General features: G+C 37.8%; 1 protein-coding gene across 1 annotated transcript in view; it reads right to left on the bottom strand.

The window, feature by feature from the left end:
- Nucleotides 1-25654, bottom strand: part of si:ch211-39i22.1 (brain acid soluble protein 1) — a 58216-nt gene that overhangs the window by 15159 nt on the left and 17403 nt on the right. Inside the window, exons 4-14 of the mRNA XM_067444836.1 lie at nucleotides 18996-19064; nucleotides 18787-18843; nucleotides 17104-17136; nucleotides 15577-15627; nucleotides 13260-13304; nucleotides 8347-8373; nucleotides 8205-8246; nucleotides 3966-4028; nucleotides 2526-2645; nucleotides 1118-1168; nucleotides 991-1038 (exon numbers count right to left, since the gene is read on the bottom strand). Coding sequence (XP_067300937.1) covers nucleotides 991-1038; nucleotides 1118-1168; nucleotides 2526-2645; nucleotides 3966-4028; nucleotides 8205-8246; nucleotides 8347-8373; nucleotides 13260-13304; nucleotides 15577-15627; nucleotides 17104-17136; nucleotides 18787-18843; nucleotides 18996-19064 — 606 coding nt within the window. The remainder of the gene's footprint in view (nucleotides 1-990; nucleotides 1039-1117; nucleotides 1169-2525; nucleotides 2646-3965; nucleotides 4029-8204; nucleotides 8247-8346; nucleotides 8374-13259; nucleotides 13305-15576; nucleotides 15628-17103; nucleotides 17137-18786; nucleotides 18844-18995; nucleotides 19065-25654) is intronic.

The raw sequence follows: 25654 nt of genomic DNA, 5'->3' as shown, positions 1-25654 counted from the left end.
TGCCCTGCTCGCTTAATAAACAAACCTTTATTAATATAGCGCTAGATTATAGTAATGCTCTACTGGGTGGTTGCCCTACTGGCTTAATAAACAAACCTTTATTAATATAGCGCTAGATTATTGTAATGCTCTACTGGGTGGTTGCCCTGCTGGCTTAATAAACAAACCTTTATTAATATAGCGCTAGATTATAGTAATGCTCTACTGGGTGGTTGCCCTGCTGGCTTAATAAACAAACCTTTATTAATATAGCGCTAGATTATTGTAATGCTCTACTGGGTGGTTGCCCTGCTGGCTTAATAAACAAACCTTTATTAATATAGCGCTAGATTATTGTAATGCTCTACTGGGTGGTTGCCCTGCTGGCTTAATAAACAAACTCCAGCTGGTCCAAACCGCAGCAGCTCGAGTTCTTACTAGAACCAGGAAGTATGATCATATTAGTCCAGTTCTGTCAACACTGCACTGGCTCCCTATTAAACATCGCATACTACATATTCATACAGAAACCTGCTGTTTTACATTAGAATAATATTTCACAATTTTTACTGTATCTTTGATCAAGTAAATGCAGTCTTGGTGAGCGCATATATATATATATATATATATATATATATATATATATATATATATATATATATATATATATATATATATATATATATATATATATATGTATATATATATGTATATATATATATATATATATATATATATATATATATGTATATATATATATATATATATATGTATATATATATATATATATATATATATATATATATATATATATATATATATATATATATATATATATATATATATATGTATATATATATATATATATATATATATGTATATATATATATATATATATATATATATAATATTCTTGTGAAAGTTCAGATCTAATGTATGTAGTTTCTGTTGAATGATGGAGAATGTACTGTAAGTTCACAAATGCACTAAAGCTGTGTTAATACAGCTTACCGGTATCTCCACCGAGAGCAACAGAAAGATCAAATCTGTCTTCATGAGCTGGAGAAACACAAAAGCACATATAAACAGATTTTCATGGTGTCAGACTTCATTAGAGAGAGTGCGGTCGGTGTCAAACCTTTCACTGCTTCATCAATATCCACGGGTTCCTCTTCTACAGCACTGGGCTCTAAGAAAAAATACAGACCGTTGTGTTCTTGCTCATTACGACATACTGTAAATCTGCTTTAAAATAACCGTGATTGTAAAAGCGCTATATAAATAAAGTTGATTGATTGATTGACAGTCCAGAAAACACGGAAAAATTACTATATTCCAGTCAATCCCACAAAAACATTAAAGTGAAACATCACATCTAAATGAATAACTTCAATTAACTAAAATTATTACTTTATTTTCATCACTATAACGCTTTTTCAACCAACTTCTCATTACTGTGAAATGTTTTGAATTCCAATTATTATAATAATGAATTATGATTATTTTATCATTCTAATTATTCCTTTTAGTTATGAATCATTAGACTCTAATAAAATCATTATTTTAAATCAACAGACTTTAGTAGCAGGTCAACAAATACAACCATAATGGGTTTTTTTCATTACAGTTTGAGAAATTTTAAAAAAATGTTGAAGTATAAAAAAAAACTTAACAGCCTTAATAATCTATGCTAAATATAATATATTTTTTTCTAATTTTTATATTGTGACATTATATTCATGATAAAATATATACACAAAAAAACAGGTTAAATGTGTTATGCTAAATATTATATCTATATTCTTTTAATTATGGAGATAAGTGGCCCAATTTTTATACTGTGACATTCTTTTCATAACAAATTATAATAAAAAACAGGTTAATTTTTATGTTAAATATAATTTCATATTTGTTTCTTTTAGTTATGGGTTGACGTGACCCAATTTTTATATTGTGACATTATTTTCATGACAAAATATAAAAAATAACAGGTTGATTTTATTTTTTATTTTATTTTTAATGCTAAACATCTCCCTGATTATGGGGTGAAATGTGACAATTTTTATATTGTGACATTATTTTCATGAAAAACTATTAAAAAAAGATTAGGTTTATAACGTTTTTTTGTTTGTTTGTTTGTTTATTTGTTTATGCTATATATATATATATATATATATATATATATATATATATATATATATATATATATATATATATATATATATATATATATATATATATATATATATATATATGCGCATTTGTTGTGTAATTATTGTATATAAGTAATGTTTATTGATAATATTTGACTGGTTTTGTGAGATTTACTCAGCATCTCTTGAATGCTTGTATTATAGTAAATAATGTCATGTAGACTCTTCTCATTGAGTAGTGTCAGAGTTTATCAGAATATAATAAGCCTTGCATTAACAGAAACATAAGCAGTGTTAAAGTAATGAAGTTTTTGTTGTAAGTGTTTAATTGACCATGTTTGCTTTTGTTTCAGTTACAGAGAAAATGACCAGAGTCTCCAGAGAGAAACTCACCTGTTACACCCGCTTCTGTTACACCTGCGTCTGTTACACCCGCTTCTGTTACACCCGCTTCTGTTACACCCGCTTCTGTTACACCCGCTTCTGTTACACCCGCTTCTGCTTCTGCTTCACCTGCGAAACAAGATCCTTTCACTGACTGGACACTGAAAAATCTGGACTTAAAACCTTCCTGTCATCACCTAATGCAGCATCGCAGCTGAAATGGACCTCATAAGTGAGTGATCGTTATATTCCCCATACAGAGTTCGGCTTTTACATGTCGCTACGTTTTCATCACACTGTAAAAAATGAGCTTCTTCCTCTGTGTTTTGTCTTGTTTTTCTAAAAAAAACATCTAAACATTCTTAACTCGAGATTTAACATAATGGAGGAGAGAAAGGATTGACGATATTGTCCACAGTGTGTGAGGAACAACCAGCCTATAATGGTGAAAGATCCACTCACTCATTTTTTTCCCATAATTCCCATTAATCAAAAGCAGTCTCTTCAGAAGCCCTATTTGCATTGACTAGTCTAGAACTTGTCAGAAAGGCTTGTTTCTGAAAATTTCAGCACGTGAGATTGTCCTGTTGCTCTTAAAGCTCCGCCCTCTTCCTGCTCAGTATTTGTGTCTTGTTTCCAGTCCAAATATCTAACAATTCTTAAATCAAGATGCATTTACTAGATCAGTAAAACGACATTAGTTCTTTTTTTGTTTTTTTCTGGGGAAAAAATATCAAAATGAAGTGAGTTTTTGCTTAAAACAGGCAAAATGATCTGCCAATGGGGTGAGAAAAATAATCTTATTTCTGATTGAAATCTTGTTTCCTGTTTCCGAACAGAAATAAGATTACTTTTCTCACCCCATTGGCAGATCATTTAGCCTGTTATATTTTCCCCCAGAAAACAAGAACAAATATCTAATGTCGTTTAACTGATCTAGTAAATGAATCTTGATTTAAGAATTGTTAGATATTTAGACTGGAAACAAGACAAAATTACTGAGTAAGAAGAGCATTTTTTGCAGTGTGGGGACATCCGAGACTTCCTTTAAATCTTAAAGGCACATTATAGGGGTCCTTTAAGTCTTGTTTTCTGAAAAATGAATCTAAATGAAGTGATTTTTTGCTTAAACAAGGGATTAGTTTGCTTTCTTACAGTCATTTTCATATTGATTAAATTATAGTTTCGAAGGACAGATGTGATTCTGCCTTTAAATCCTGTAAATGTGATATCTCATTATGATGCCTTAAAATGCTGCCTACATAAAGCAACAAACTGGGTTTTGGATCCCTGAATCTGAGAGGATTTATGTAAATTAATTTTACAAAGAGCAGATTGAGTCCTCATGCCTTTTTTATTATTCCCAGCATTCTCTCTCTCACTTGCGAAAGCTTCCAGACAGGAAATATTCTTAAAAATGCATGATGTTTATGACAGATTTTTTGTTACCTTCAGCCGGTTTGTCTTTCGCTGGCTCTTCATCTTCACCTGCAGGTCCCACTGCTGGGATTTCTGACAGAAAGAAACAGATCATTTTAGATGTAAGTTCTGTAAACATGATCGCTTAATAAATGCTTTCTTACTTCATATTTCTCTCGTTTTCCAGCACAAACATCTCAACCTTCTTAAATCAAGACACATTTACTGAGAAGAGAAATGACTGAAGATATTAACACTTCTTTAATGAAAAAGAAGAAAAAAATAAAAACTGAGTGTGTTTATACTTAAAATGAAAATATATACATCTGCCAATGGGGTCAGAAAAATAATCTTAATCCAAAGGGGAACACAAGATTATTATTCTGACTTAATTTGCAGATATTTGTCTAAATTTTGATAATTTTTTCACAAAACAATACTTAATATCTTCAGTCATTTCGCTTCTCTGATTTTTTTTAAATGTTTAAAATTTAGTGTTCCTAAATCTCACGTCAACTCTGACACCGTGCCATACTTTGCCTTTAAATTGGTGGAATTTGAGATACAGGAAATTATGTCACTTTCACTCACTGATAAGATCTGAAGCGATGTGTGTGTGTGTGTGTGTGTGTGTGTGTGTGTGTGGTTTGTGCAGTGTTGGAGGAAGTACTGAATCTCAGTACTAAAGTAAAAGTAAAAAAGTACTTGATTTTAAATGTACCTTTAGTATTAAAAGTAAAGAAGAAAACAGTATGGCCTGTGGCGTTTTAATGAAGTTAGTTTTGGGTTAATGTCGGCTAATTGTGCGTCTCATCTGCTGCCCAGTTTACATTCTGACTCCCAATATCAGGACAATCTGCAGAGTTAAATATCAATATTCAGAAGAACATTTTCATCAGCTTTGATGAATTTAAATCTTCATATTTATGAGGATTAATCTTAAATATAGGATATGTTTCAGTTTTTTTTATATTCTTAATTTGATCAATAAATTAAATTAGAATAACGATATATGGTTGTTAAATTAAATAATTTACACTGACTAATTACAACAGCATTAAATAATGTTATGAGATTGTTTTAACTATATATTTTAAATACAATAAGAAACGTTGGAAAGAATGTTTAAACATGAAACTAAACTACCAGTAGGTGGCGGCAGGTCTTAATGAGTGAGTCATTGAGTCGGTTCGTTCAAACGGCTGATTCGTTCATGAATGAGGGAGTCGTTTACGAACAGGTCATTGAATCTTTGATTTAACCGATTCATTTAAACCCTGAATCATTCAGTAACACACTATTGCTGTGAGATGCGTTGTGGTTCTGATGTGGAAATATGCAGAGGTGGAAAGAGTAACAAAATATTCTACTCAAGTAAAAGTACTGTTACTTCAATGAAATTTTACTTAAGTACAAGTACAATTACTGGTCTAAAAATTTACTCAAGTAAAAGTAAAAAGTAGCTCATTTAAAATGTACTCAGAGTAAAAGTTACTTAGTTACTTTTTTAACAGTGGGGGTGGGGGACTCTCCCTGTAGGGTTGTGATAGGATGAGATTTTCACGATATGACAACTATCTCAGAAAACATCAATTCAACATTTACTGTACCTATTATTAAATGATGGTTAACTTATTATCACTAGTTAAAATGATGTTAAATGAATGAAGAAGATTGGTCTTTTTTTATTTGGTTGAAAAAATGCTTTATTATAACAAACTTAAAACCATTTGTTTATTTTGTTTATCAAAATTTCAATAAAACATGTCTAATAAACTAAATTCAATAAATTACTATGAATTAGATTAACAACTTATTTTTATCTTTAATTTGTATAAATGTTTAAGAATAATAGAGTGCATATGTAGTAGACGGAGCAGCTCATTCACAAGCAGAGAGAGAACAAGCAGATCATATATTCATATAGCAATGTTTTCTGCTTTAATGTTCACAGATCATGTCGCGATTTGATTTATTTCTAAGGCCTACAGCTCTACATTCGAGTTTTTCGTTCATCCACCAGTTTGCGTGTATTACGCCAATTCTACGTTATAATGTAAAGTTAATGTTCATGACTGGATTCCGGGATTCCCTCTGCGTCACAGAAATCAATCGGCCTAAGTTATAAACATACCTTTATCTGCACAGAGGGATGTGTGCCCGAACATGTTCTGTGTTTCTTCATTTGCATCCACATTTTGTGCAAATTTGATATCCTCCAGGACAAAACCACATTATTTTTTTCTATATCCAAAGTATTTCCATACTAGCCAGGGGTTCACGACGGCGTTTTGCTTTGACCTGGGTCTGCGTCACTGACGTCTGTCTTGTTCGTCTCCATCTGATATTTGCGCGCATGTTCTCTCCCGCGCCCTCTATTCAATATTAGTCATTTCCGGATCTCAGTTTTTTTCCTCCCCTCTTTGCATTAATGATTTATTTTTACTCAGTAACGGATGTGGTTTAAAATGTAGCGAAGTACAATACTTTAATCAAAATGTACTTAAGTAAAAGTAAAATTACAGATTTTTAAAACTACTTAAAAAAGTAGAAGTACACAGAAAAACTACTCAATTACAGTAACGCGAGTAAATGTAATTCGTTACTTTCCACCTCTGGAAATATGATTGATCTTGGAAATATTTTCACTGCTGTAATAGAACAAAAGCAGTTTATTTTGCATCTAAAATGTAAGTGACTAATTTTAATTAATTGTTTATGGAACTGTCATGAAATCAGTGTCACACTTTCAGTGTTGATGGTATTCAGGAAAACAGCACGCTTGGTCCTGCCATGTGATGCTTTTTAACTGTATTATACGATATCAAATATAAAAACCTTCACATTTGTACTGCAGTATGTTACTGAGTTTCTCTGTATGAGCGGCGTTGGTTTGTTTCCATTTCTCCTCGAGAGGCTGCGCGATTGTCAACAGCGCAACCGTCAGTTCATACATTAGCCGATTATTATCCATTAATTATCCGAACAAACCTTAATCTCCAGCCCTGAAGCTGATCAGAAAATGTAACGAAACGCTGTAGAAATGTAGTGGAGTAGAAAATAAAATATTTGCTGCAAAATGTAACGAAGTAAAAGTAAAAAGTATGCACTATTGATTCTACTTAAGTAAAGTACAGATACGTGAAAAATGTTTTTGTACTTCGTTACATACCACCTGTGTGTGTGTGTGTGTGTGTGTGTGTGTGTGTGTGTGTGTGTGTGTGAGCCTGTTTATGTGGTTTATGAGGACACAAATTTGTATAACTACATGGGTATTACACTGGTATTACACTATAAATGTGGTTTATGAGGACATATCAAATGTCCTCATAATTCAAATGGCCTTAAAAACATACTAAATGATGTTTTTTTGAGAAAGTAAAAATGCAGAATGTTTCCTGTGATAGGTAGGTTTAGGGGTAGGGGCAGTGTGTGTGTGTGTGTGATGGGTAGGTTTAGGGGCAGGGGCAGTGTAGGGGGATAGAAAATACGGTTTGTACAGTATAAAAACCATTACACCTATGGAGAGTCCCTGTAAACCACATAGACCAACGTGTGTGTGTGTGTGTGTGTGTGTGTGTGTGTGTGTGTGTGTGTGTGTGTGTGTGTGGTGTGTGTGTGTGTGTGTGTGTGTGTGTGTGTGTGTGTGTGTGTGTGTGTTCTCTGAGAAAATATAAAAACTCTCTAAAAACTTCTTATTTTGTAAAACGTCACAATATCAAAAGGAAAACAGAATTGATCACTGATCACGCAGTGGGTTGTTTAAAAGTCTTTTAAGCTGAGCTATTGGCTACAAAGTTTAAAATTGTAAACTGTTACTTGTGTTATTTCCACACATCGCCTACTTTGACTGTAAGAGAGTTGACAAACAATACTATGAAGAAAAGTAAAAGTAAAAAAAAAAAATAACTTGTCTTTGGCAAGCACTAAATTATTAAAATTGATTCTGTTTTCAATAAAATACTGGAAATTTTTTTTGGGGGTATCTCCATCCATAGAATCACGCATATGTCAAAAATGCGGTCTATATTTAATGAAATCAGATATGTTTTAATATCTTAAGATTGATGTAACCATATTTATATGACATTACAGTAATGTGATGACTCAGTTATAGTTTAACTGTGGTCATAAAAGATTCATAACTATAAATTGTTTCTATGGAACAAAGCAAAGTTTATATACGACGTCAAAGTGTGGTTTTGAAAAGATCGAACTGTGAGATAAAGCAGATAAGATCAAACTGTGAGATAAATGAATAAACGTCACCTTCTTCAGTAACTTCAGTCTCGTCAGCAGACGGGTCCGCTTCTGAAAACCAGAGCAGGCAAGAATTCAACTCAAAATAGTCTTAAAACAGCCAAAACATAATATAATCCTTCTGCTAATATGACAGAAAGTGTCTGCGAACCTGTTTCTGCTGCACCGCCTTCATCTGCTGAGAGATAATAATGAACAAACACTGATCAGAGCTGTGTGTGTTTGAGTGACACTCACGACATATGTAGGATTTGTGTGCATATAAAATGTCCATAAATTTGCATTACACAATTTTAACATAAGCTTAAAAACGACGTGTGATGCTAAAATGAAGTTGCGTCATCGTTTTAAATGTTTGATAAAACTCAAGGATATTTATATGCAATTCAGATACGTAAATGAATCCTAAATTTAGGACAGGATGTTTTTTGTGTGCACTCTTGACAGTCTTGCAGACCAATTTGAATCGTCAACAAAAATATGCATATATTTTAAATGCAGTGTATTATTGGTAACACTTTAGTATGGGGAACACATTTTCACTATTAACTTGACTTTTGCCTCAATAAACTCCTAATTTACTGCTTATTAATAGTTAGTAAGGTAGTTTTTGTATCATTTAAGTTTAGGTATTGGGTCGGATTAAGGGATGTAGAATAAGCTCATGCAGAATAAGGCATTAATATGAGCTTTATAAGTAAGGGATAATGTCCACCCAGCCGGTTGTTATCGCAGAATAAACCCCTCCAGAGTGATCAGGACCCCGAGGTGAAGCGGAGCGTCACTCTGAAGGCGTTTATTCTGCGATAACAACCGGCTGGGTGGACATTATCCCGCTTATTACACGGCTACTAGTCTCAGATAAATAATTATTAGACACAAAATATTGTCTTGAGATTAAATATTTTATTAGCTCTTACGGAAAAACAGTTCCAGACTGCTTTAAGCCTTTATCTATTGCTGCTAAATGTTGAGAATGAATGCTGAAAGGGTTAGTTCACCCAAAAATGAAACCAAGCCTATGATTTACTCTCCCTCAAGTCATTATAGGTGTTTATGACATTCTTCTGTCAGACAAATACAATCAGAGTTATATTTAAAAATAGGGATGGGACGATACACTTAAACTCACGATACGATGCACCTCGATATGCCAGTGTTACGATACGATACGTCACGATACGATATCAAATTTTATTTTTATTTTTTTCAAATCTGTGATTTTTTTTACCACCAAAGTAATGTACTTAAACGAAAGGTAGGATTTTTCTATTTTTTTGCATTTTGGTTCTATGTTGTTTAAAAAAGAAGAAGAATTTTTAGAAGTCCGCGACCACATCTTAAACAGGGGTGCCAATAATTGTGGAGGGCACTGTAGGGCTGTCAATCAATTAAAATATTGAATCGCAATTAACTGCATGATTCTCATGAGTTAACTCGATTTTAAATCGCACCTTTTTAGCAATTGTAAATGTATCTTAAATTAAGTTTAAATTAAGTTTTTAATACTCTAATCAACATAGGTATGGACAAATATGCATGCTTTATGGAAATGTACATTTATTATTAGTGAAACCATACTTATTCAATAATAATCAATACAGTATGAAGACTAGATATATCAAAGGTCATAGATATGTTTATCTAAGAAATTGTTCTCTTAAGCCTAAACTTAAAAATAATGAGTAAGTAACTGTTAGTGATTTCTCTCATTTTAAGAATATAAAGGGAGTTTTTACACTGGCAGTTTAATTAAGAACAGGGCAAAGTTCGTATGAAAAATTGTTAATGTGTACCAGTGAACGAACCAGAACCACACCATACCTGGAGGAGGTCCATATTACACGAGGAGGAATATAGTGCGGCCCCTTTAAGAGATCCGCATTTCCTGTTGAACTAACTGCCGGTATTTTGCGCGTGCGCGCCGAACTGGGCCGCGATTCACGTGGACAGTGTGAAGAACACGGACTCGGGAGCGCGCTTGTTCAGGAAAGTAACCTGTGCATTCGTTTTAGCCGATTGTAATGTATTTAGTTCAATAAAACAGGTGTACTGTAAGCGGGGTGATGGTGTTAATGATTTACCTCAGACATGAGAGAGTGAGCTGCAGTGCATCGCGCTCAGACTGCAGAGAATGTGCTCAGTGAAAAAACACACTTTTCTTTCTGGAGTCTAATAAAAGTTAAACAGAAAATATGGTAGTTTATGTAGGCAATAACTGCATTTTTGGTTTAGAATATTAATGCTAATGTCAACCCTTTTCTTTCCCTATTAATGTTTGCTGCTGCACCCCAACCTCATTCTACGCAAATCATGCAGCAGTGCCATCTATCTTTATTTCGCGATACATTTTTTTCGACCTCGATGCGTTTCGTCACGTTTTGTATCGCGATATTTTGTCAAACGATATTTCGTCCCATCCCTATTTAAAAAGTCCAGGCTAACGTTAATCCCAGCAGTAGTTGGAGCTGTTTCTGAAGTCCATTAAATGCAGCTGTCCGTCAAATAACGTGCTCCACACGACTCCGATGGGTTAATAGAGCCTTCTGATTCCAATCGATGCGTTTGTGTCAGAAAAATATCTATATTAAAAACGTTATAAAGGAAACCCGCCTTGAAGCCTTCCATTGTAACCCACGGCTGTTTAAGCCACAAGATGACGCCAGCGTTAAGCACAGAAGTAGAGCCGGTCAAGATAACTCGCAGTACCCGGATGAGCGGGTGTTATCTGGAAATAACACACCGCTGGAATGTGCGATTGACCAATCAGAATCAAGTATTTCACAGAGCCGTGTAATAAGTGCTAATAAACAGACAATAGCCTAGTAATATGCATGATCATAAGAAACTAGTTAATAGTTAATAACTGAACCTTAAAATAAAGTGTTACCAAAAATGCTTTTCTCACGTAGTATTTGTGTCTTGTTTTAAGTCCAAATATCTAAAAATTCTTACATTAAACCTCCACTGTGTGATATTTTCCCCCATCTAGCGGTGTAAAGCTATATGACCATCCAGTGAATAATAGTTTCTGTTCCTCTCAATTCTGATTTCGTTTTAACTCCTACGGTGGCTGATTTAGTCCAAGATTAACATGGCAATCCCCCTCTTCACATTCGACACGGTGCCATCGAGTGTTAAAACGTGAAAGGCTAAGCTTGAATTTACGGGTATGTCCCTCTATGGCTACTGTACTTTCAAGATGGCGGGCCAACATGGCGACCGGCGCTCGAACCCCTCACCCGTATGTGTTTTCAACGGCATATTATAAACTTACCAGAATACTTTATTACTCGAAAGAAGTAAATATACATTAATGAGCACATATATTTTTGAAAGAACTACGTTTTTTTAGCTAAGAATAAACTAAAAAACTTACACAGTGTAGCTTTAAGAAGCATTTGCTAGACAAGTAAAAAACGTTGTCTTGTTTTGGGGGAAAATAACTCAAATGAAGCCAATTAGGGTGAGAAAAATAATCTTGTTTTATATTTTGAATGCAGTGTATTATGCTATTTTAAAGGTTCCTAATGTTGTTTCTGAGTCTCCTTCAACAGATCCGCATGCATCCAAGGTCAAAAACACTTTACTCATCATATATATCGCAGCATCAGGTGCCGGTTGCATAAACCACTTAGACTAGTCTTAAAAGTTAGTCATCATTTTTTTCCCTTTAAGACTGGTTCTAATTTTTTTTAATCAGTTACATAAAATGGTAGATCGGTTCGATCTGAATAAGAAAAGTTAGACTGGTTACATTTCGACTAATTGCTACTTGGACAAATTAGTGCTTAACCCCTTAAGTGTCACCCCACTTTTGGGGGGGTAGAGCTGAAAAGGGGAAGTCCAGATTCAAATTAATGTAATTCTGGAATGGTTTGGAATATGAACCTAATTTTGGGCTCGTTTTTAAAAACACACGTGGAAGTTTCTTGTACATGTGAAAGAAGTTGAATAAAATTTAAAACAAAAAAAGTTACAGGTGTTTAAGTTTGTTGTAATAAAAGAAGTAATTTAATATTTATTTATATATATATATATATTTTTTTTTTTTTTGTTGAATTTAATTTCATGTCAAATGAAAAGCCTTAAGTCTAAATAAGGTCACAAAAAATGAGGTTTCTGTGTTATTTTTAGTCGCTATACCAGCAATGTCCACTAGGTCCACTCCTTGAATGATTTGTAATGGACGACTGATTTGATTTACTTTTTTTTTTTTTTTATTATTATTCAAACAGCAATAAAACATTCTAGATAGGTTGTAAATGATTTTTTAAACCATAAATATGACCAAAAATGTTAATATGACCATATGCAATTAAACAACTACTACTGAAACCACATTGTACAGGAATTTAGCTTTTTTTTTTGCTAAATTTTCTGGTCCCAAATGAATGAATTACTGTCACTACATAACTTTAAATATAAAACAGTGGTCAAATATGAAAAATACAATGTCTAAGGTCTCCAATGATATATAGTTTGTCAAGATTAGTTTAGGTTTATTATAGAATATTACGATTTTAAATATGTAATTGCTTTGGGCCCACCGGTGGGCCAGTGACACTTAAGGGGTTCTTAAAATAGTGGCTGAGTTTATGCAACTAGCCCCTGATCTTTATTCTCTCAGTGTCTTTCTAAGAGCTTCCTCTGCTCTGATTGGTCAGATGACCCAGTCTGTTGTGATTGGTCTACTCTGCTCTGATTGGTCAGATGAATTTCAGCCCTTTCTCAGCACTTGCTACATGATTCTTTTGTTTAGAAGATTCTGATCTTTAAAACTTTGCAGACCTTTCACATTCACAAACAGCTCTATTACACACTCCATGACAGGTCATTTTAGAAAGAGTGTAATAGGGACAGTTTAAGTTAAAAACAGAAAAAAGGCGCCCCACCATTATAAGCTTGGGGGATAAAACTAAAAAAAGGATGAGTTTGGGGAAGAAAATGTCCCAAATACCTTTTTAGGAAAGCAATTTGAGAATGCCACAAGTGTGGAAATAACACACAGACTTTGAGCAGAGCTAGTGGAAAGATATTTAGTGTGACGTGACTTATCTCTACCTGCTTCAGCCGGAGCTTTAGCTTCTTCAACAGGTTCCTCTTCAGCTGATGGAGGGAAAATGAGTGAAATATGAGTCAGAGGCACATGATGATATCTGTTCATTTGAGTATGTGTGGTCATATTATCATTTAATTTGATAACATCAGGCCCGGAGCAATGTGTGAACGAGACGATTGTTCGACTCTCCAACGATTCACAGATAACTGATGTTTCTCCTGCAGCTCATTAAACATCGCATCTGTTTTTCACTACAGCTACTGACTCTTACCCAAACGGCAAAAAATGTAATAGAACCACATTATTATTACAGGCTTCTTCCCACTCCAATGGATTTCTATGACTTTTCCAGAGCTTCGTGATTACAGGATAAGTTTAAAAATCATCTTATAAAGACATCATCTTATAAAATAAGCTTTAAGGCTGAGCATAAATACAGTCCCATATGAATAAATACTATAGTATATTATAGTAAATTACAGTAAAATTACTCTAGTAAATACTATAGTGTTTTTGAACCATACTATAGAAAAGATAATACAGTAAATTGTAGTATATTATAGTATTTACTACACTTTAATTTACTGTAGTATAGTTCAAAAACACTATAGAACTTACTAGAGTAATTTTACTGTAATTTTACTAATATACTATAGTATTTTTGAACCATACTGTAATAAATATACGACAGTAATTAACAAAGTGTAGTAAATACTATACTACAATATACTACAATTTACTATAGTATGGTTCAAAACCTCTATAGTATTTACTCGAGTAATTTTACTGTAATTTTACTATAATATACTATAGTATTTTTGAACCATACTATAGTAAATATACTACAGCAAATTAACAAAGTGAAGTAAATACTATAATGTACTACAATATACTATAATTTACTGTAGTATCTTTACTATGGTATAGTTCAAAAACACTACAGTATTTAGTTGAGTAATTTTACTGTAATGTACATATTTTTTTCATGTGGGACGCATGAAATGTCCATGATTTTTTCACACGCTTTTTTATTTTAATTTTTTAATGCACTGGTGTCCAAAAGTGACGTCCTCATTTATCAGCAGTGTGTAGAAAATGTTATATATTTTGTCCTACGAATGAAATTTAGACTGACTAAGTACAAAAAAATCAGGTATTTATCAAACAAGCACACACAGTTCTTACGCACATGAGTAAGCAATCATTGTTGATAAATCCCACATGTGCGTAACTACCATGCTCGTCCCAGTTTCTGTTGAAGCCGATACGGAAGTGACTTAAACTGCAGTTCATCATCTGGCCACTAGAGCGGCTCCAGAAGGAGCAGAATCTCATTGAGCCTCGTGTTAAAATGCCCAACTTTACAGCAGAAAAACACATGTTTACAGTCTGGGACAAATTGTGGTTTTGGTCTATACGGCTAGTGTTGACCTTCATGACGACTGTGAGAGGGGTGAATGTTTTTATAACTCATTCGTTTATATTATATAAAGCCTTAAAGTTCTGCATAATTAAGGGCATGGCCACTTTGAGTGACAGGTGGATTGTCGTTTGTCTGCTGTCTGTTAGTCATCATGTGACCTAAGCTCCGCCCACATCCCGCCTGTTTGCGTATTTTCTGTTATCCAGGCGATGACGCGCTGCCAAGATGGCGACGCCCAGCTCGACTCTACTTTATGCTTCAGAACGGCTCTTCAGAATCCTATTAGTGATGTCACGGACACTACGTCCATATTTTTTTGCAGTCTGTAGTTCACGGTCATTAGCCTTCAGATCGCCTCCAATGAACCATATTTGGTGACAGCACTTCCCTTTAAAAATCACGTGATTGTGTTTTTTACTCACCACAATAATGGCAAAGAAGAGGAACTTCACAAACACAGAATGAGTCGCACAATGACGTTTAACAACTGCAGATTTGCATCACAAATGAGTTGAACGTTAACAGAATAAAACCTTTTTCTATTTACATCATTAAATATGTTGGTTGATGGTGCTTTTATGGCGATGTGGGTGCAGTCTATGGCTTCAATTATGTTTGGGAATCTGGCAAAATCATGACATTTTGGTAACACTTTACAATACAGGTGCACTAATATGCATTAATTTATGCTTAACTAATGCACAGATAATCATTAATGATTATGAGTTAATGTATGATTATGATAATTATTAATGATTACTGCATCAGCAACTAATGAACATTATATATGATTAATAGATTAAGAAATATATGAATTGCTATTAATTAAATATGACATAATGAATTAATTCCCTAATAATATAGTATATTAAATAATAATGTAAATTAATGTTCACCTGCTGGTGTCGCTGCATCATCTGTCGCGGGCGCGTCCTCCTCGGCAGCATCTGAGGAAACACACACATCGGAGCTGAAATCCTTCATACCGGTCAGATTTGGGTGGCGTGTTGTTCATGTTCACGTTAAACGGATACTCCACCGCTTTTTTATATTAAACTATGTTATTCCCTTAACTAAAACAAGTTGACACACACCTCTCTCGTCTCAGTGTGTGCTCTTAATCTCTCTGACGCGCGGTGACGATCTGATAGCATTTAGCTTAGCCCACTGAGCCCAGTTCATTCACTATGGAACCAAACAGAGATCAAGTTAGAAGCGACCAAACACCTCCACGTTTCCCTATTTAAATACAGTTAAACCAATAGTTGAACGATCAAGAATGGTGACATAAAATAAAATGTGATGCTTTTCTAAGCGGATTAAAAAGGAGAACTATAATATATGGCGGAATAGCACTTCTGAGAGTACTTCGACTCTGCGCAGTAAAAAGTCCCGGCTGAAAAATCCTCCCTCACATCTACCCCATATTGACAGAAATGAGAGAGGGAGGAGAGGATATTTCAGCCGGGACTTTTTACTGCGCCGAGTCGAAGTACTCTCAGAACTGCTATTCCGCCATACATTATAGTTTTCCTTTTTAATCCGCTTAGAAAACGTCACATTTTATTTTATTTTAGGACGTTCAACTATTCATGTAACTGTATTTAAATAGGGAACACGTGGAGGTGTTTGGTCGCTTCTAATGGGTCCTGCACACTGTGCGATTTTTCATAATCCTTTGCGAATGTCCCTTGTCAGACTGTACGAACATGATCTCCGATGTAAGCCGCGTCACACTGTAAGATCTCAGTTGGCATTAATGTCAGACTGTACGATAGTTACGGCGCGCTAAAACAGACGCGCACAAGAAAACTCGTCCGGAGTTTTATATCATCAATGAATGACGCGTTCGGTGACGGTGAGCTGCATTACACGCGGGACTGAAATGGAGGCTAGAAAGAAATCTCTAGCTCTCGTTTTGGTCATAGTTTGTCTTGAAAAACCGAGATATTTGACTGTCGTCGTAGGAGAAGTCACACTGCAGGATTGTGTGCCAAATCTTCTGACACTGCCAGAATTTCGTCTGAGGTTAAATTTAATCGCAGCGCTCATTAATCGGCTGCCGGTGAACATGTCAAACTAACGACCAAAGACGTCAGATTTTAGCCTAGGATCAGAGGAATCTTCTAGGATTTGCTAAATTTGTCTCAGACAGCCAAATCGTGGCCAAAATTGCACAGTGTGCACCCGGCTTAACTTGATCTCTGTTTGGTACCATAGTGAATGAACTGGGCTTAGTGGGCTAAGCTAAATGCTATCAGATCGTCACCGCGCCTCAGAGAGATTAAGAGCACACACTGAGACGAGAGAGGTGTGTGTCAACTCGTTTTAGTTAAGGGAATAACATAGTTTAATATGAAAAAGCGGTGGAGTCTCCCTTTAAAGCTACAGTATTTAAGTTTATAGCTATAGTAAACCTGTACCTGGCTCAGGGTTTGTCTCGTCATCTCCCGGCTCTATTAACAACATCAAAGACAATAAATCACAATATTTCAAGGTGTATTATTACACAGATCACTCTGACTCTATGATGCTGATGAAAATGCTTTCAGTATGAAACATTCTGATTATTATTATTATAAAATGCAAAACTAATGGGAGGCGTTTCAGGTGCTCAGAAACAATGACACTGATGAAGAGAAGAACTAGCCCCGCCCCCAGCCGAACTCAGCCCCGCCCACAACATCTGAGCTCGGGCAGTTCGGTCTGGACTCGATCCATAGAGGAGTAATTATGCAGAACAGAAACTGACCAATGAGATCATCAGGGCGGGCTTTAGCCGATGACGGACAGATGATGAACAGTAACTGACCAATGAGATCATCAGGGCGGGCTTTAGCTGATGACGGACAGATGATCAACAGAAACAGACCAATGAGATCATCAGGGCGGGCTTTAGCCGATGACGGACAGATGATCAACAGAAACTGACCAATGAGATCATCAGGGAGGGCTTTAGCCGATGACGGACAGATGATCAACAGAAACTGACCAATGAGATCATCAGGGCGGGCTTTAGCCGATGATGGACAGATGATCAACAGAAACTGACCAATGAGATCATCAGGACGGGCTTTAGCCGATGACGGACAGATGATCAACAGAAACAGACCAATGAGATCATCAGGGCGGGCTTTAGACGATGATGGACAGATGATCAACAGTAACTGACCAATGAGATCATCAGGGCAGGCTTTAGCCGATGACGGACAGATGATCAACAGAAACTGACCAATGAGATCATCAGGGCGGGCTTTAGCCGATGACGGACAGATGATCAACAGAAACTGACCAATGAGATCATCAGGGCGGGCTTTAGCCGATGACGGACAGATGATCAACAGTAACTGACCAATGAGATCATCAGGGCGGGCTTTAGCCGATGACGGACAGATAATCAACAGTAACTGACCAATGAGATCATCAGGGCGGGCTTTAGCCGATGACGGACAGATGATCAACAGAAACGGACCAATGAGATCATCAGGGCGGGCTTTAGCCGATGACGGACAGATGATCAACAGAAACGGACCAATGAGATCATCAGGGCGGGCTTTAGCCGATGACGGACAGATGATCAACAGAAACGGACCAATGAGATCATCAGGGCGGGCTTTAGCCGATGACGGACAGATGATCAACAGAAACTGACCAATGAGATCATCAGGACGGGCTTTAGCCGATGACGGACAGATGATCAACAGTAGCGTAATCATCAGTCATCAAAGGCGTTTGGGGGTAAAAAGGTGTGTTATTTTGGCGAGGTTGCTGCTAAAATAGGCATTCCTGGGTCTATGTATCCCATAATTGAGGTCGCTTCAACCTGTGGACATGGAAAACAACCCGCGGAAAAAACCCCGCAGACTTTGCTGCAGACTGTTGACATTTGACAACTAACGTTATGCGTCACTCCGCTGCTCTGATTGGTTGTCAGTCTGTCCAATCGAGGCCTTTCCTGGTTGGGCTGAAACACGCCCCATAATCACAGCCCAATGAGCATCAGACTCATATTCTGACTAGAGCTGAGGATGAACACCTCAGGCTAGAGAAGAACTGGAACATTATAAGAAAGCAGAATGTGAGCTCTGTAATAGTTTTTGTCTGACCTGCAGGAGCTGCGGCTTCATCCACGGCTTCTTTAGGTGAAGGATCAGCGTCTCCAGCTGTAACGTCACAATCAGACAGATCTGAGCATTACATTGGCCTGTCAGATCTCATACTTTAACACGTGGCTTCCTGCTCGTGCCTGAAGCCTAACACAACCTTTGGCTCGGCTTTCCTCAAACGCACAGGTGATGATAAATCAGATACTCACGCTCTGCCCCGGCCTCGCTGAGAGTCTCGTCATTGGAATCAGGCGGTAAATCTTCTGTGGCTGCGTTTTCTGCGTATGTATATAAAATGTATGTTACATGTCAGGACAGTTCTAACATCAGAAACATGCAGTGAGTTTATCAAGAGTAAACCTGTTAGAGGCCCCTCGTATCACGTCTGCTCTACAGTATCAAATAACACTACCGTAACATTACAATATACACCAATCAGGCCTAATATTGGGTTGGTCCCCCTGACCCTTCGACTCCACTAGAACCCTGAAGGTGTGCTGTGGTATCCGGCACTAAGATGTTAGCAGCAGATCCTTTAAGTCCTGTACGTTGCGAGGCAGGGCCTCCATGGATCGGACTTGTTTGTTCAGCTCATCCCACAGATGCTCGATTGGATTGAGATCTGGGGAATCTGGAGGCCGAGTCGACGCCTCAAACTGGTTGTTGTGCTCCTCAAACCATTCCTGAAGCATTTGTGCTTTGTGTCAGGAGCATTATCCTGCTGGAAGAGCCACAGCCGCCAGAATACCGTTTCCATCAAAGGCTGAACATGGTCTCAGCAATGCTTAGGTAGGTGGAAGAGATTATCAGTGTCATAATGTTATGCCTGATAGGTGTGTATACTATAAGAGCTGCTACTGAAGACATTTATCAGCTCACAGACATCAGAAACAGTAATTGGACAGAACTGAAGAAGGTGGACAGAATAACAAAAGATCTTACACTTCCATGATCCCATCATAAAGAATTATCATATCATATCAAAAGCATTATATTGCACGTCCTTTAAACTCAAATGGAAAAACATTTAATTTAAATTAGTCATTTCAACTTAAATTACATTAAACAGCTCAAAAGCTTATACATGAAAAGCTGTTTTGCTTAACTTATTTTGATGAGTTAAAGCAGTGTAAAAACGTGTGCTGTCACTTATTGGTTATCAATAATATTTTTTTTTACATTAAAGATGTTGTTGTGACTTCCCTTATTATCTTCCTCCAGAAATGTTATTTCAATGACTCAAAACGACTTTGAATAGTGTTAGTTTTGGCTTGATTTTCATTTATGTCCAGACATTTCTCATTTTTGTTTAATTTTATCGTTATATATTTTATTGTTGCTTTATTTTATTTACTAAAATCGATTTTTAATAGTTTTAGATACTTTTTTTTTCTTTTTTTTTTTCTAGTTAATAACTTAACTAACTAGTTATAATGCGTGTCAATGGGGTGTATTTCTATGAGAGTAAAAAACACACAGATATACGAATCCATATTAAACCCTGAGGCTTGTGGAGACACACTGATGTCTGAAGACACGAAACGATCGCTTTCTGCCAGAAACACAACAGTATTTGTGTTATTTTACCTCATATCAGACGAATCTCATCTAGTGTTCCCAGCGCCATTACTTCTGCTGAAGAAGGTCAAAATACCGGCGCGATCATAGATATATTTACGTATATATATATATACACACACACACAAACTTCTCAGCATCATTATTAGACACGCCCCTTACTGCTGATTGGCTCACTCTCTCTTCTCAGCATTATTATTAGACACGCCCCTTTACTGCTGATTGGCTCACTCTCTCTTCTCAGCATTATTATTAGACACGCCCCTTACTGCTGATTGGCTCACTCTCTCTTCTCACCATCATTATTAGACACGCCCCTTTACTGCTGATTGGCTCACTCTCTCTTCTCACCATCATTATTTGACACGCCCCTTACTGCTGATTGGCTCACTCTCTCTTCTCAGCATTATTATTAGACACGCCCCTTTACTGCTGATTGGCTCACTCTCTCTTCTCACCATCATTATTAGACACGCCCCTTACTGCTGATTGGCTCACTCTCTCTTCTCACCATCATTATTAGACATGCCCCTTTACTGCTGATTGGCTCACTCTCTCTTCTCACCATCATTATTAAAGACACCCCTTACTGCTGATTGGCTCACTTTCTCTTCTCACCATCATTATTAGACACGCCCCTTACTGCTGATTGGCTCACTCTCTCTTCTCACCATCATTATTAGACACGCCCCTTACTGCTGATTGGCTCACTCTCTCTTCTCAGCATCATTATTAGACATGCCCCTTACTGCTGATTAGCTCACTCTCTCTTCTCAGCATCATTATTAGACACGCCCCTTAATGCCGATTGGCTCACTCTCTCTTCTAAGCATCATTATTAGACACGCCCCTTTACTGCTGATTGGCTCACTCTCTCTTCTCACCATCATTATTAGACACGCCCTTTACTGCTGATTGGCTCACTTTCTCTTCTCACCATCATTATTAGACACGCCCCTTACTGCTGATTGGCTCACTCTCTCTTCTCAGCATCATTATTAGACATGCCCCTTACTGCTGATTAGCTCACTCTCTCTTCTCAGCATCATTATTAGACACGCCCCTTAATGCCGATTGGCTCACTCTCTCTTCTAAGCATCATTATTAGACACGCCCCTTTACTGCTGATTGGCTCACTCTCTCTTCTCACCATCATTATTAGACACGCCCTTTACTGCTGATTGGCTCACTTTCTCTTCTCACCATCATTATTAGACACGCCCCTTACTGCTGATTGGCTCACTCTCTCTTCTCACCATCATTATTAGACACGCCCCTTACTGCTGATTGGCTCACTCTCTCTTCTCACCATCATTATTAGACACGCCCCTTACTGCTGATTGGCTCACTCTCTCTTCTCAGCATCATTATTAGACACGCCCCTTACTGCTGATTGGCTCACTCTCTCTTCTCAGCATCATTATTAGACATGCCCCTTACTGCTGATTAGCTCACTCTCTCTTCTCAGCATCATTATTAGACACGCCCCTTAATGCCGATTGGCTCACTCTCTCTTCTAAGCATCATTATTAGACACGCCCCTTTACTGCTGATTGGCTCACTCTCTCTTCTCACCATCATTATTAGACACGCCCTTTACTGCTGATTGGCTCACTTTCTCTTCTCACCATCATTATTAGACACGCCCCTTACTGCTGATTGGCTCACTCTCTCTTCTCACCATCATTATTAGACACGCCCCTTACTGCTGATTGGCTCACTCTCTCTTCTCACCATCATTATTAGACACGCCCCTTACTGCTGATTGGCTCACTCTCTCTTCTCAGCATCATTATTAGACACGCCCCTTACTGCTGATTGGCTCACTCTCTCTTCTCAGCATTATTATTAGACACGCCCCTTTACTGCTGATTGGCTCACTCTCTCTTCTCACCATCATTATTAGACACGCCCCTTACTGCTGATTGGCTCACTCTCTCTTCTCACCATCATTATTAGACATGCCCCTTTACTGCTGATTGGCTCACTCTCTCTTCTCACCATCATTATTAAAGACACCCCTTACTGCTGATTGGCTCACTTTCTCTTCTTACCATCATTATTAGACACGCCCCTTACTGCTGATTGGCTCACTCTCTCTTCTCACCATCATTATTAGACACGCCCCTTACTGCTGATTGGCTCACTCTCTCTTCTCAGCATCATTATTAGACATGCCCCTTACTGCTGATTAGCTCACTCTCTCTTCTCAGCATCATTATTAGACACGCCCCTTAATGCCGATTGGCTCACTCTCTCTTCTAAGCATCATTATTAGACACGCCCCTTTACTGCTGATTGGCTCACTCTCTCTTCTCACCATCATTATTAGACACGCCCTTTACTGCTGATTGGCTCACTTTCTCTTCTCACCATCATTATTAGACACGCCCCTTACTGCTGATTGGCTCACTCTCTCTTCTCAGCATCATTATTAGACATGCCCCTTACTGCTGATTAGCTCACTCTCTCTTCTCAGCATCATTATTAGACACGCCCCTTAATGCCGATTGGCTCACTCTCTCTTCTAAGCATCATTATTAGACACGCCCCTTTACTGCTGATTGGCTCACTCTCTCTTCTCACCATCATTATTAGACACGCCCTTTACTGCTGATTGGCTCACTTTCTCTTCTCACCATCATTATTAGACACGCCCCTTACTGCTGATTGGCTCACTCTCTCTTCTCACCATCATTATTAGACACGCCCCTTACTGCTGATTGGCTCACTCTCTCTTCTCACCATCATTATTAGACACGCCCCTTACTGCTGATTGGCTCACTCTCTCTTCTCAGCATCATTATTAGACACGCCCCTTACTGCTGATTGGCTCACTCTCTCTTCTCAGCATCATTATTAGACATGCCCCTTACTGCTGATTAGCTCACTCTCTCTTCTCAGCATCATTATTAGACACGCCCCTTAATGCCGATTGGCTCACTCTCTCTTCTAAGCATCATTATTAGACACGCCCCTTTACTGCTGATTGGCTCACTCTCTCTTCTCACCATCATTATTAGACACGCCCTTTACTGCTGATTGGCTCACTTTCTCTTCTCACCATCATTATTAGACACGCCCCTTACTGCTGATTGGCTCACTCTCTCTTCTCACCATCATTATTAGACACGCCCCTTACTGCTGATTGGCTCACTCTCTCTTCTCACCATCATTATTAGACACGCCCCTTACTGCTGATTGGCTCACTCTCTCTTCTCAGCATCATTATTAGACACGCCCCTTACTGCTGATTGGCTCACTCTCTCTTCTCACCATCATTATTAGACACGCCCCTTACTGCTGATTGGCTCACTCTCTCTTCTCACCATCATTATTAGACACGCCCCTTACTGCTGATTGGCTCACTCTCTCTTCTCAGCATCATTATTAGACACGCCCCTTACTGCTGATTGGCTCACTCTCTCTTCTCACCATCATTATTAGACACGCCCCTTACTGCTGATTGGCTCACTCTCTCTTCTCACCATCATTATTAGACACGCCCCTTACTGCTGATTGGCTCACTCTCTCTTCTCACCATCATTATTAGACACGCCCCTTACTGCTGATTGGCTCACTCTCTCTTCTCACCATCATTATTAGACACGCCCCTTACTGCTGATTGGCTCACTCTCTCTTCTCACAATCATTATTAGACACGCCCCTTTACTGCTGATTGGCTCACTCTCTCTTCTCACCATCATTATTTGACACGCCCCTTACTGCTGATTGGCTCACTCTCTCTTCTCACCATCATTATTAGACACGCCCCTTACTGCTGATTAGCTCACTCTCTCTTCTCACCATCATTATTAGACACGCCCCTTACTGCTGATTGGCTCACTCTCTCTTCTCACCATCATTATTAGACACGCCCCTTACTGCTGATTAGCTCACTCTCTCTTCTCAGCATCATTATTAGACACGCCCCTTAATGCCGATTGGCTCACTCTCTCTTCTCACAATCATTATTAGACACGCCCCTAACGCTGATTGGCTCACTCTCTCTTCTCACAATCATTATTAGACACGCCCCTTTACTGCTGATTGGCTCACTCTCTCTTCTCACCATCATTATTTGACACGCCCCTTACTGCTGATTGGCTCACTCTCTCTTCTCACCATCATTATTAGACACGCCCCTTACTGCTGATTAGCTCACTCTCTCTTCTCACCATCATTATTAGACACGCCCCTTACTGCTGATTGGCTCACTCTCTCTTCTCACCATCATTATTAGACACGCCCCTTACTGCTGATTAGCTCACTCTCTCTTCTCAGCATCATTATTAGACACGCCCCTTAATGCCGATTGGCTCACTCTCTCTTCTCACCATCATTATTAGACACGCCCCTTACTGCTGATTAGCTCACTCTCTCTTCTCACCATCATTATTAGACACGCCCCTTTACTGCTGATTGGCTCACTCTCTCTTCTCACCATCATTATTAGACACGCCCCTTCGAGATGATATACATCACGACCAAACGTTAGCGATTGTTTAAGGCAGAATCAGAGCGTCTCTGGGCACATCCAATCGTTTTAAACTTCAACAGAGTTCCCGCCTTCAAGGAAGTCAACGCTTGTCAAGAGTGGCCAAACTCTCTGTACGAATTAAATGTGCGAGAGACTGGTAGGGCCGTGTTGAGTTGATCGGCAGTAAGTTTCCGTTCTAAACGTGTTCTCAGAGCAGCACGAGTCGAATAACAGGCTCATTCGTCATTACAGCATTAGAAAGAAATGCTGGTGGAAGGCAGACAGATACTCAACTAGTTACTAAATCCAACAACAACCACACAAAACCTCTGAATCGGTGCCTTTGAGAGCTAGTTTTGACAAAACGTTCACTTCATGCCCTGAACAAAGATGAAGCTCAGAACAAGACGTTCCCCAGCACACACTCACAAAACCTGGTCAGTGGTTTATATTTGGAGAAAGCCAAAAATGTCTGCCAACGGTTAGAAATGGTGGAGAATCATAATGATACGGGCACACGTCTTGAGAAAGTCATTGGATCGGATTCATCGCTTGAGAACATGAGGCTGGTTTACAGGACGCGGTCAAACTATTCTGCATAATGACTGAAGGATCTAAGGTGTGTGTGTGTGTGTGTGTGTGTGTGTTACTTTCTACATTTACAATACCAGTCAAAAGTTTGCAATCATTTATATTTTTTAATGTTTCTTCTGCTCAGCAAAGCTGCATTTATTCGATCATAAATCCAGTGAATCAGTGAAATATTGCTCAACACACATTTATGATTGAAAACAGTTCATATTTTTGTGA

The sequence above is a fragment of the Pseudorasbora parva genome, chromosome 5, assembly GCF_024679245.1.
Source record: "Pseudorasbora parva isolate DD20220531a chromosome 5, ASM2467924v1, whole genome shotgun sequence".
NCBI lineage: Eukaryota > Metazoa > Chordata > Actinopteri > Cypriniformes > Gobionidae > Pseudorasbora > Pseudorasbora parva.
This window is presented reverse-complemented; position numbering and strand designations above follow the sequence as displayed.